Source organism: Pezoporus flaviventris, unplaced genomic scaffold, assembly GCF_033815535.1.
Source record: "Pezoporus flaviventris isolate CSIRO_AGI_PZ_B2104156 unplaced genomic scaffold, CSIRO_AGI_Pfla_v1 ptg000007l, whole genome shotgun sequence".
Lineage (NCBI taxonomy): Eukaryota > Metazoa > Chordata > Aves > Psittaciformes > Psittacidae > Pezoporus > Pezoporus flaviventris.
This window is the reverse complement of record NW_026892555.1, coordinates 75,200,422-75,213,701: the sequence shown is the minus strand read 5'-3', so window position 1 is coordinate 75,213,701 and position 13,280 is coordinate 75,200,422. Positions and strand designations below refer to the sequence as shown.

General features: G+C 36.9%; 1 protein-coding gene across 1 annotated transcript in view; it reads left to right on the top strand.

Annotated features, from left to right (window-relative positions):
* The first annotated feature begins 7,548 nt into the window (after window positions 1-7,548).
* DNAH5 (dynein axonemal heavy chain 5) overlaps window positions 7,549-13,280 on the top strand; it is a 120,557-nt gene continuing 114,825 nt past the window's right edge. The window contains exons 1-2 of the mRNA XM_061449235.1: window positions 7,549-7,849; window positions 13,114-13,248. Of these exons, the coding sequence (XP_061305219.1) occupies window positions 7,772-7,849; window positions 13,114-13,248 (213 nt within the window). The 5' untranslated portion in view covers window positions 7,549-7,771. The remainder of the gene's footprint in view (window positions 7,850-13,113; window positions 13,249-13,280) is intronic.

Here is a 13,280-nt window from a genome sequence, read left to right as displayed (position 1 = left end):
CATCTTCACGGGCTGGAAACTTTTGCTCTTGTGTAACTTGGGCATTAAGTCCCTATTGGTAAGTATATGTGTTTTGTTTTGCCTCTTTTTCTAAATGAGGCTTGATGATTTAACTTCTCAATGACCAAAAATATCCTCCTACATTTTAGCAGCCTATATTTTGCTGGGAATGGGGTTGGGGAAGGTAGAAATGAAGGAGGATTCTTTCCATGCTTGAGCAATTTACAGTTTAACCACTCAGGACAAGAAAGCACAAAGCTATGTTGCTATTGTACAGGGTGACCTGCCTTAATGGGAATTTTTATTAAGCAGACCAACACTTCTACCTTAATTCTACCTTAAATTTGGGTATGTTCAGGCACAATAGCCCCCATGGAAAGAAAGATTCCTTTTTTATTGCTTCCCTGGTAAAGGTACAGTGGCTTTGTAAAGTAATAATGGGAGATATGTAACAAATGCCTCTCCAGTGTTGGCACTCACCCAGGAAAACAGTATTAGGATGCTAAGAATTGCTCAATACCAGGTATAGAGTAATGTAAACAGGGAAAAACATTTGACGTATCAGTGAAAACATAGGAAAATGATTAAGACAGTGGCAGCTGTTTGGCAGTAGCTTTATTGAAAGAAAAAAATGCTCTCCTCTCCAAAAGGTAACATTTCTCTCTAATTCTATATGCCATAATTTCAGTATTGTCCTGATAGGAAATTATTCTTAAACTTTCTTGGTATTTCTGTTTCAAAACAGCCAAATACAGATGAGATCATGTGTTCAGCCTCTGCTAGACGCAGGTTGCTATAAGTCACTGAATTAATATACATGTGCTGCAGCAGTTATAAGCCAGGGAGTCATTGCTAAGGAAACTCCTGCATTCAGCAACGTACATCAAATTGAACAGGGGCAGAAAGCTGCATAATTCTTGTCTTTCTGAGGATGCATGCCAAGTTGCAGCAAGTGCTAGTTTAAGGTGCGGGAATTGGAAGGAAAGAGTGGATGAACAAGTGGAATGGCTTCTTTAATGTGCAGTAAAAGGAGAAATTTTTTTACTTCTGTGCTTCTATTTTATTTTTTTTTTTTAAGTGATGATTGGATATCTTTGATCAGATTAAAAAGTATCCTTGTAGCTGGTGGCAGACAAACCATTAGATACAGTTACTGATTATCAAAGCATGCAGCAAGTTGCATGGGACAACTATTACTGTAGTATAAGATGACCAAAGTAATCTTAACAGTGTCTGATGACAGCTAACCTGCTGGAGGGTAGGAAAAGCTGCTTTTTGTTTTTGTCACTAGGAGGGTACTACAAGAAGCTAGAGGAGTATGCAGCAATGGAAAGAGGAACCAATGCATTAGCACAAGAACCGTGGGTAGACTTCTTTAATTTTCTGACAGGCATTTCTAATAAAAAGAAAACAAAAAGTCAGGTATGCTGTCTTGTTTAGAATACAGTGATGGTAGAGCTATATGTAAATATGGATTGCTTTTGATACACGTGTTTGGATAAAGCATGACATCAAATGTTTAGAAGAGAAAGAAGGATTTTTCTTAGGCACAAGCAAGCTGTAATTGGCTAAAAGAATGTCACAGGTCCTTATTGATTTGTTTTCTGTAGCCAGATAATATATTTGCTTACTAGGCACAGGAAATGCTTCCTGTTCCTATTAAGAACGAACTGTGGTAATGAAGGATTAGGTCATCATTGCAATTATTATGCAGAATATTTATAATTAGAAAGATCTCTGTCACTTAATCTAAATCAGACAATTTGTTGTATTCCAAACACATCAAGAACAATAACACTTCATGACAAATAATAATGTACCACAGGAGAAAGAGGTTTAATGAGGTTGGCAGCTACAGGGCATCCTGCATCTCCTCCACTCTGAGCATATAGGAGAGAGATGGAAAGCTGAAGAAGTAGCAGTGGCACAGCTCCTGTTGCTCAGCAACAATGTGCCTCTGAAGGCAGTAGTTGTGGTGCTGCTGCTTCCAGAAAGGTCTCATTTATCGCCAAGGAGTAAATTACTCTTTGATATAGGCATGAGCTGCCCATGTATAGCCTGGAAGGCCAGGATAACTTAAACTTTGCATTATTGCCACTTTTGTGGAGCTAAATGGTTTCAGTATTTGTTTATGTAATACTGAAGTTTGAAATCTATACTTATTGTAACACAAAACTTATGTGAAGGGAAGTGCTTGGTTATTGGCAAATAATTGTTCCTAGGTTTCTGAGTAGGCATTTCAAATATCAGATGGGTGTCAGGGTGAGGATCTAGGGTTGAACAGTGGGGCAGGGGACGGTGGTGCTTGCTTTCTGTCTCCATGCATTTGGACTGCTGAAAGGCTGCAGCTTGTCCAGTTTAACTGCACAACGAAACTGAGCATGGTAACACCAACACTTCTGGGAAATAACAGCTTGGTTCACATGCTGTTTTGTTTCTGGGATACTCAGAGGATTGTATGGTATTAAGAGGTATTAAATTCCTACTGACACAGAAATATTTGCCTTGACTTTTGGAGGCTTTGCTCTCTTGAGTGGAACTATATTTTCAATATAAAAAATGAATGTGTTGAGTACAGAAGAATTACTCTGAGAGGTGACATAATCACATTTAATGCATTTGTAGTGAGTTGACAGATTGCTCCTTGCTCCATCAAGAGGTCCATCAAGCTGCAGGAAAGTATCTCTGAAAGGTCTCTATCTAATGCAAATGGCCAAAGTCTCATTACTGGAGTGTAAATTGAAAACACTCAAGATGCTATAAAAATGTACATGTGAATATACAGCCTTTTTACAGCTAGCTAATTACTGGAGGTGAGCTTATTAAAAATAATCTTCTGATGGTTTTGAAATGGAATGTATAAATGTCTTCATCTAGATGGGAAAAGCCTTTCAGAACAATTAAGACAGGAAACGCATTCCCCACCCTCCCAGTATTATCTATTCCAGGACTTGTGTCCGCTGTTGTGATTGCTGGCAAGCTTCATAAGTCACTATTTGAGAAGTTTCTATGTTGGCTACTTCTGCCTTATTGCAGAATTCCGGTTCAGCAACTTCCTGTACATTCAGTAGCTATGTACATAGCAAAGAGTAAGGTGGAAGCAGTTGCTTTATTTTTATCAAGAATGACACTTTGGGGGAAAAAAATAAAATAATCTGGAGGTGGTTACTAATAAGATACAAATGTGACTCACAGAGGCAGTAAAATAATGTGGTTTAGAATCCTGAATGAACAGATCAATTGCAGTCATAGAATAGTTAGGTTTACAGATCAGAGCACAAGCCTCACTTTGTTATCAAACACAGTATTTGATGGCTGTCAGGCTTTCAGTGTTACTGTTTGGATCTGGTGTTCTGATAATACTAACGACCCAGCTGTGTAGGCATGACTGCTTAAACTAAAGATAGACATAATGTTAGGCCTTTTGTAAAACAGGTAAGCACATCCCTTTCTTAGGGATCAAAAGAAATGTCAACTGTACTTTTACTGCAAACAAGTTTACATAGTGATTCAGAGGCAAGGTTAACTTGCTCAGTGTGAATTCAGGGCAGTGGGAAAACCCTTGACGTGGTAGAATACCTGCTGTGCAGTGTTTTAGTAGGCAGGTGGCTCGGATTTCTTGCATGAAACTGCAAGAGTTGTTTCTTTTCTTTTTTTTTTTTTTTCTTGGACCAAAGACTTAACTGCAATTTGAAACTCTAAAACAGTCCATAGGCAACTGGAAAGGAAGTTACACTGCATTCTAATTTAGGTCTCACAGGGATGCAACAGTTTTCAAGTCAATTTATGTTTTGACTAATATTTATCTACTGATATGTAGAGATATATGGACATAGGAGGCTTGATCCTTTCTTTCTAAAGGAAGAGGTAATAATATTAAATCATGGAAAGATTTTGTGTGTAGCTGGAGCTAAAGGACAGCTTAAATTTCATGACCACTCTGGTTAAGCTTTGGGTTAATATACAGTTTGACCTGGGAGATACTTCCTTTTGACAATATGGAAAATAAAAAGACTCTTAGCCTTCCTTGCTGACTGCTGAGACAATGGTTCTAAGATGGACTATGCATTTGCCTAAGGAAAAAACCAAACACACCAGGGAAATCTCTGAAGATCTGGTCCTTGAACTTTTGAGGTATAAATTAACACAATTAATGAAAAAAATATAGAGCTGTATGGGTATGAATATGAGTTTAAAGCTCACTTTTAGGATGCATGACTTGATTTTAAGCAATCCTGATTTAATCTTAAAAATTAAAATATTCTGCCAAGTTCATAAGGACACCCTATCTTAGCTTCCTCGTGGGGCCTGCAGGGAGGAAAAAAACCACCTTTTCTTCTAAGGTTAAATGAGCAAAAAGTTAATTAGTCTATGAGCTGTTGTTACAGTGATACTTTGTTTGCTATGCAGCAGCTGGTAAAAAGAATCTTTTTATTGTTTAATGCTAGACGCCAGACAGCAGCTACCGAATACCATCATTTGTATTTTCATTGCAAGTAGTATCACAGTGTTGTCTCTGTATGTTGTCACTATAATGAAATGTTGTCACCATAATGAAATGTTGTCACCATAATGTTGTCACTATACAACAGCATTGTATAGGAATCTGTGAGCTACTTTGTAGGAATGGGCAGTGTGTGCATGTGTGCGTGTATACATGCATATGTGTACCAAATGTTTGTTAGATTTTCCTAATTGTAACCCAAGACTTGCTGAATCTCCTTTTTGACATAGACTGCTAAGAACTTTTCAGTGACAGAGGAAAACAGCTTTGGTTGTTATCATTGCAGTTGTATGAAGAAAATACAGCAGAGTAGGATATGCTTTCTTTAAGTTTCTCCACTTCTATTCAGTGTGTATTTTCATTTGAGATGTGTAAGTGATCATCTCTGTAAAGGCCAATTTCAGTTGCCAAATTTTATATAGACTGGTCTCATCAAAACCGGCATAAAAGTAATGCGCTCTTTCAGTTTTTAACCACTAGATGGTAGCTAGCTACTACCTGTAATTACCCATCGTAGAAGAAACCTTTTTGCCGAAGCTGTGCAGTGTAGCGCGATTAAAAAATCTTTTGACATTGTGTAATGAACTTTCATCATTCCAAAACTAATATTACTACTTAATATTTTAACCTAAAAAGCTTCACTCTAATGCAGTTGTTTCTGCTCTTCATGGTTTTTTACTGATCTGCATAATGGCAATTTACCCCAAATCTGGCTTACTGGTTTGTAGGGGGCTGAACATAGTTAAGGGTATCCAGAGACACATGACAGGCTAATATTAATCTGACAATGCTGAGTTATAACACAAAATTGCATATCCTCCTTCATGTATGTATTACATTATTAAAAAGAATGCAACTTCACCACGGATCTTAGACTCCTGGAACATCTGTGGTGTTAAAATCACAGATCAGATTGTGGATCACCAGTAAAATGAAGGGTAAAAGGGCAGGGTTTTCTTTTTGTTTGTTTTGTTTTGAAGCCTATTAAAACTGCAAGAAAACTTCTTTCAAATGATAAAAATGTTTTTGTAAGTCTTTGCTGATGATACAGAACTGGGAGAAGTAGCTAATATCCCAGAGTGCTGTGCTGTCATTCAGAAGCACCTAGACAGGCTGGAGAGATGGGCAGAGAGGAGCCTAATGAAGTTCATCAAAGGCAAGTGCAGGGTCCTGCCTCTGGGGAGGAATAACCCCATGCACTGGTATAGGTTGGGGGCTGACCTGCTGGAAAGTAGCTCTGTGGAGAAGTGATATTTTTATAGCCATTTCAGCAGTTTCCTGTTATGCCAAGCAAGTCTGAGTGTTATTTGTTTTTGTGACTTGCAAGGCAAAGAAGCAATGCAGGTGATATCTTGCATATGGTTACTGACCAAAAGGTTGCTGCTTAGCCTTCTGGGTTGATTGTATTAATGGTGTGTTAATTGGCTTTGCTGGAAGTCTGGCTTTTGACTGGAGAACAACAGTGACCTGACAATGGCAGTACTGTCTCAACCACTTCTTTTTTTTTTTTTTAACACATAATGAGTTGGAAGACCACAGGAAGTTGCTTTCCATAAGCATCAAAATCTTTCCATGACTCTAAGCAAGACCAGTATATCATCTATCACTGTAAATGCAGTCTACTTAAAAGGTTCTGGCTGACAGCTAACTGAAGATGTATTACAGCTGTAAAGAGTCTTTCTGTGTAAGTTAATGTTTTGTGATTATTTGATATTAACACATATATGGGTCTACTTCACAGATTAGAATGTTCCCTGTTATGATTCCCAGTCATTTTAATTTTGCCAGCCTCTGACTTAATGTAAAATTCCACATTCCAAGTTACTTAAATGACCAAGATTTCTGGAGTTTGTTGAAGACTATTTCTTTTTGCAGATGATAAATAAGCTGACAGCTCTCCTGGGCTTGCCACTCACAAGTAAGAAAGAACCAGTTGAAGACCGGGAGGTTGAGGGAATCCTTGACTTCAGCAATGATGTGGCTGTGGAGTTTAAAACCCCTGAGAGAAGTGAGCGAGACAACCAGTAGTGTCACAGACTTAGACCTCAGGCCAGCAGATTTTTGACTTCCTCAGGGACCTGCTAGAAAGGATCCCATGAAGGACTAGAGGGTTGGACTAGATGTCTAGGCTAGTAAATAATTCCTCAGTGTTCTGAATATGTCCAGGAATTAACTATATGTGTAATATTTAATTGCATGTTTAAGGGTTCAGAAAAAACTATGGGTGTTTACTTTTGCACTAAATGCAATTTTTTTTTTCAGTCTTTCTCTTTCAAACATGTATATGCAATCAGATTTGACTATAGTAGGTGGGGAAAATTGTATGGAAAAATTAGATAATGTGGGGAAAATGTTTTACTCATGAGATTTTTATCAACATTGAGGTTGTCAAGTGATTTTAGACATGATTCACATTGGTATGAGTGGAAACAGAAATATTTAGGGACATATTAAGCCTGAAATAGCTGTAAAACATCTAGTTTCTCTTGTTCCTAATATTGGATCATTAGTTTGTTTTTCTTGGCATTTTCAAGAGGACATCAGATTAGATTCTGTCACTGAAATGGAAATAAATAAGGCTATTTTAAGAAGAAAAATCTCAACAATCCTTGCTGGAGAAAAAAAAAATAAAAATTAAGTAGCTATTGTGTAACTGAAAAATAACTGAGACTGAGTGTGCTGGCATAAAAATATGAATGAAAAATTGGGTAATTTAGTAGTCTGTAGGTAAAAGCTATCTGAAAGCTGCTTGACTGTTGTTGCTATATATTTAAACAGTCGTGTGATAAGGAAAAAGATGTCTATTGACAGGAGGATTGCTTAAGAAGGCGAAACACAAATCAGACAAGCAGTTATAAAATTTATTTTTGCAAATGGTTATGTTGCCCTTCAACATGATGGATTGTATTGAGTGGTGTTTGCATATAAACAATATCACCTTAACAACACTGTGCTTGGTAGCAGTAATTTTCAGCTCCTAATCTACAGGCAGTGAACTCTGATGCTTAGAGACCTTTAGTTTCTAAGGGAGTCCAATTTAGGTTTCAAGTAATTTAAATGCACATTAGAGCTGAATTTTAAATACAGAGCTAAAGTCAATAGTTGTTGACTTTTTAGGGCCTTCTTGTGTTTTCTTAGAGTTATTTTGGTGTTCCTACAGATGAGAAATGAAATAAATAAGAACAAAAGGTTGGAGGGAGAGAGCAAAATAATGAAACGAGAAGCTTGCTCCATGGTTTAAGGCTTATTGCTGAAAAACAGTACTTAATGATTGTATCAAATAGTACAATGTTTAGAGCTGGAAGAAAGCATCTTTGGAAACAGAGCATTGGCAGAGTTATAAAGGTAAGGAAAACTGAACTTTGGACTAGGTAGAGAGTAGTAACTGCATAGTTTGAATAAAGGTGTGAAATGAGGGGCGGGGGGGTGTAAAAACTGTTTTGAAATGGTTTAAGTGGGTAATGTTGGTTTCAAAAAGCATTCTAATTACATAAAAATGGATAAACTTTGCCTTTTAAAGCAAAACATATTTTGGGACAGGTATTTGTCACGAGAAATAGTTTTTTTTGTGTAGCTGGTCTTATAAGTTAGTTGATAAGGTATCAATCAAGACTTTGAAAGATAGATTTGCATTTGGAGATACTTATGCATTTGACTACTGGTACTTGTATCTTGTCTGTATTATTGCACTGGTCTGGTAATAGTATAATTTCACAAACATTAGACCAGTGCAATAAAGAGTTTGATGCTAGATCTTGCAACAAAACAGGGGTGGCCTCCCTCTGCCACCAAGGAAAACTTTCATTTATCTTTACTTTTCCCATACTATAAAATGGGAATGGAGTTTTGAGGACACTATGTAGCACTAAGAAACGGTAATAAAATATAGAAGCCACTAAGACCCTTAGGCTAATTTTAAAAGCTGGTTATTTGAACAAGTTATTCCTGAGTTAATGCAATGTCATAACAAATGGGAAAGCTGTGCTTGAGGTTTGAGACTTAAAAGCCACTAAGGGGCTTGCACTAATTCTGTAGGGTATTTGTTTTTTGGAGAAGAGTGAATAAAAAGGTGTGTGTCTGTTGAAAACTCAGGGTGCTTGGAAAGCATAAAATGTTTTCCAGTTTACTTTTACAGGTAAATCAATGAGCAATACTTAGGCAATATAAAACATTAAAGTAAAATGAGAGAAAAGTTAAAGGAGAGACAGAGGAATGCCATGTTGATTAGACAGATTTTGGGTAAGACAGTAAATTAGCAGTAAAGTACTCTTTTTGACTCTTTTACTATTGAACTTCACAATAAAGTTCAAGTGCATTGCTTATCCACCAGGCTTTGATCTGAGTGTGTCTAAATTCAGTAATACATGGTATTCTGACAGCCAAGTGCAGCATTGCTGAATAAACTGTGCTCAGAAACAAGTTTTAACTTGTGCAGGTATGACTTGCATACTAAACATTCATGCTAACTCTAGAATGTCTGCAGACACATTAGCAACTGCCCACTGTAATGGAGAAGTTGGCAATAGTCAATATTTGGTTTCTAAGTCTGTTGTTTTAAAGGGAGGACCCCTAGCACCTCTGACTTCTGATATTTTACTACATTCTGCTTAAATATATATACTTATACACTCTTGTGATAGTTAGAAAATACTTTTAAAATAACAAGCAAACAACCAAAACATAACTTAATCCCCACTTGTTGTTTCAGATTGATGATGTGATGTCCATGGGTTTAGGAGTATGTTAAAAGGGCTTTAGGAATCTTCCCTTTATTCAGCTTCAGGGGAAGATGTCTAATTTTCTGTGCTAATTTTTTTTTTGTATTAGAAATTTTAAGGGTTTATGGAACAAATAAACCAAGCTACCTATTATAACCAGATTAATCATCAAAAGTAATTTTCAGTTAATTAGTTTAGCTTTGGGCTTACATCTGTTGTGCATGAAAGGATGACCTTTCATACCTTTGTAACTAACTAAGAGGCGGAAAAGAAACCCAAAACTAAATGTGGTGGTGTTGCTCTTCTTTATATCAAGAACTGAGGTAAAGCAGTATAATTTAAACTTGGACAGTCCTTCCATGTATCTAAGTGAGAAAGCGTTTTCTTTTGCAACTACTGTTCCACCTGGATTTTCCAAAATCATGGGTCGTTATGAGGAGTCTTTGTTTTATGACCTTGATCAGAATTGTTGCTGATACTTTTCAGGGTTTGCATGTAAATGTCACTGCATTTACCATCAACGTTTCCCTTACCTGCATAAATGATAGCTTTTGTGCTTTAGCAATCCTTCCATCTTCAAATCTTAGTCTTCCAGTGTTCTATTAAATATTGTTTGTTCAAATTACATAAAACTGCCTGTCTTTTTTGTGTTTTTTTTTGGTTTTTTTTTTTGTGTGTGTGTACAGAGGCTGTCTGGGGATATGTACTTCTGTAGTTTATCCTGCAGGATGTAAAATACAAATACACAGAAACTCCTAGGCCATGACCACATTGCTTGTTTAAAGCATGATGGGGGGGTAGTTAAAGTTAGTGTCTTGAAGTCCAAAGACTGAATTTTGGAACAGGTTGGTGAATTCCTTCACTGAAGGTCTGGTTGATATGAAAGGGTTGAGGGCCTGAAATGCATCACTGGACAAAAATCACAAAGGAAACAAATGTGGATCAGAAATCTACTTGTTCCTTCATGAGCCTTTTGCTTATTTACATCTGACCCTTAAAGATGGATGGGAGGGAAAGAGTGAGAGGTAGAAAGCTCAACATTTTCTTACAATTCATTCATTGAGATTCCTAATCTTAAGCAAAGAATATCTTAAAAATTTATTTTTTTTTAGTGATATGTAAAAGGAAACTGATATTTTGATCAGCTTCCAGTCTAGTTTGAGTGTTTTCAAATATTTAAATTAATGACATACTATAGAAAGCATTTAAGTTCGGTTTCTTCTACTTTTTGGGGGACAACTGAATCCTAAAAGTGAGGCAGAATTGTCTTCATCTGACTGCAACAAGTGAAAAGTGAGAGTTTGTGACTGGGAAACACTTCATTTGGGGAGAAGTTCTTAGAAATGGCAGATCATCAAAATAATAGAGAAGCAAGACAGGCAGGATGTGTTCTTGACTTGCATTGTAGCAGCTATGAAGGAAAACATGCATGTAACTTGTAGCAATTGGGTGTCCACTGGAACAATGCAAATGCCTTTCAGAAATGATGTGATAAATGCAAGTTAATGTCTTTAATAATCATAAAACGATACCTTTACTATTGAGATAAAAAGTCCTTGGATTCTCTAGGTAGACTTCATTAAAAGAATTTAAGTTAACTAGATTTTTACAGTTTTGTGACATATTAACAACAAACTCTTGTGGGACTTAGACATAAAATATTGCATAACGCTATGCGAACAGCTACACACAGTAGCTACTGTATTTGTTATAAAGCTTGAGAGACTGCAATTAAAGGATTGGAAACATTAAAAGAACTGAAACAAATGTTGGAGCATGATTTCCCAGTTTGAGAAGGTGCTCATGATTTCAGCCTACATAAACAGCAACTTGTAGAAGAAATGGAGACTATGAACATATCACAGGGCCATCTGTATAGGTGGAGTTGGGAACTGGTAACATAAGATGAATACCTTGTGTAGCAATGTATCTGAAGTTCTATACTGGAAACACAGCAGAATATAGAAGTATTCTCTGTAGTTAAAGTAAAACAAAGGGTTTTTTGCTAGATAAAGTAGAAGCTAACTAATTGTCAGAGTATTGGTTGTATTTTCTATGTTAAAGATGCATCATCAGTTGTGCTCAAATTACTGAAACAGCAGTTTTTAGGATTCTGCTGTTATAATCTAGTGTGAAGCTGATTCAGCCTAAAATGGTTGCTTTTTGTGTGCCTAACTAGGGGGAAAATTTTCTGATTTGAGAACATGTAGGAAAGACCAATCCTGTGGTGACATTTCACTTTTGGGAAAGTGATGACTGCTGTAGGGAATGACAGAGCTAAAATAGCATGAAGTACATGTACAAATTAATCTGCTACTGCATTCATCAGGTGTGTCTGTGTGTGTTTGTCTTCCACAGGGTAAAACATTTCCAGTGCATTCAGCATTTATGAAAGTGTGCTAGTAATTATGAGTTTACCAAATATTTGAAAATTCCTCCAGAAAGTAGGAAAGATGCTTACATAAGGGTGTAAACTGTATTATGCAAGTTCTATTGGCTCTGCAGAAGCTTGTGGATAAATCACTTGTGCATACTTTAAACAGTCACTAGATTTTTTTTTCATAATCACGGGGGAAATAAAGATTGTATTTACCACCAATGAAACATAATTCTAAATTTTTTTTTTAAATGAAATGATATTAAATCTTGTAATCCACAAGCACAACAATGCCAGTAACTATTCCAGAAGGCTATTTTGTCTATGATGTAATGATGTGTATCACATATGGGAATTCAATTCAATTAGTAGAGTAGGCATACTGCTTGAAGAGTGGTATAATAACTATAGTTAAGCACATTTGTAAACACTTGTGTACCTTGAAGCTTGTGGCTTGTTTTACTTCTCATTATACCAAAGAGATAAGGTATGAAACCTCAGTACCCTCCAGCAGCATCTGTCTTTATTAGAGAAAGCTTACAATATCTTCCACAAATAACAAAGATGGGTCCGAATCCTATCTTGATGATCATACATGATCAGACTTAAAAGTCTGGGACTAAGTACTTAGGGTGTTGAAGATAACTTGCAGAATGATGGAGCTGTACACATAAAATGCCTCTCCCTCTCTGTGGCAACTGAGGCATGGACTCCAGTTGTGATGCAGCTGAAATCATTTACTGAGTGAGCTTATAGGCTTTTGATAGACCCTTGCCTAGCAGTTAGTAATTGTTAGTATCTGCTAGTTTCTTTTTAGTACCTTTTGCAACATCATACGCTTTTCTCAACCAATCACATTATTGTTCACATGCCTTTGCTTGAACAACTTATTTGTTCGCGGATGTATAAGCACATTTCTCTGTTATCACTTTCCATTTTCCCTTAAACACACATTCTTTTGTCCCCTCAGTCCACATTGGAGACTTTCATTAGCTCCCGGGAAAGTCCCAGCTACAACATTACATCTTTGTCTTCAGTAGCTTCTTTGTTTCAATGTCTACAGTTCTCAGAGATTATCTGGGTGTTCTAACTTTGACTCCTCTTGACTCCCATGGTCTGCCGCTGATGATGGTCAGGATGTTCATGCTCTCTTTCAGGTCTGCTGGCGCAGCTTCTTGTGCAGCATTCCGCACACCTCTGCTCCCTCCCTCTGCTCCCTCTCTCTGCTCCCTCTCTCTCCTCCCTCCCCCACCCCAGGCTTTCAGCAAATAGTATTGAGCAAAAGGCTGATAATAGAGATTTTGTGCTAAATCTGAAAATAGAACCCAGGGAGTCAACTGTAACATTGTAATGGGTAGCTTATAAAAATAATCATTTGTGTGCCTTAGGAATATAAACCATAAGTATGGAGGAATGTAATAATTTTTACCTTTTAAAAGAAATTTTAGAATTTTTATTTTTATCTTCAAAATAGATTGCGAATTATTCATTGTCCACTTTGTGTTTTGTAACAGCAAAAGCTTAAGGAAGAAAGGGAGGCTAAACGTGCCAGGCTGGATGGCAGGCATGACTACTTACTGGACACCATTGCCTGCTTTGGAAACCTGGACAAAGCAGAAGTAGAAGATGAAATTCTTGATGGTGACCAGGTAATCTGATGAATTTGATAGTGAAGCTCATA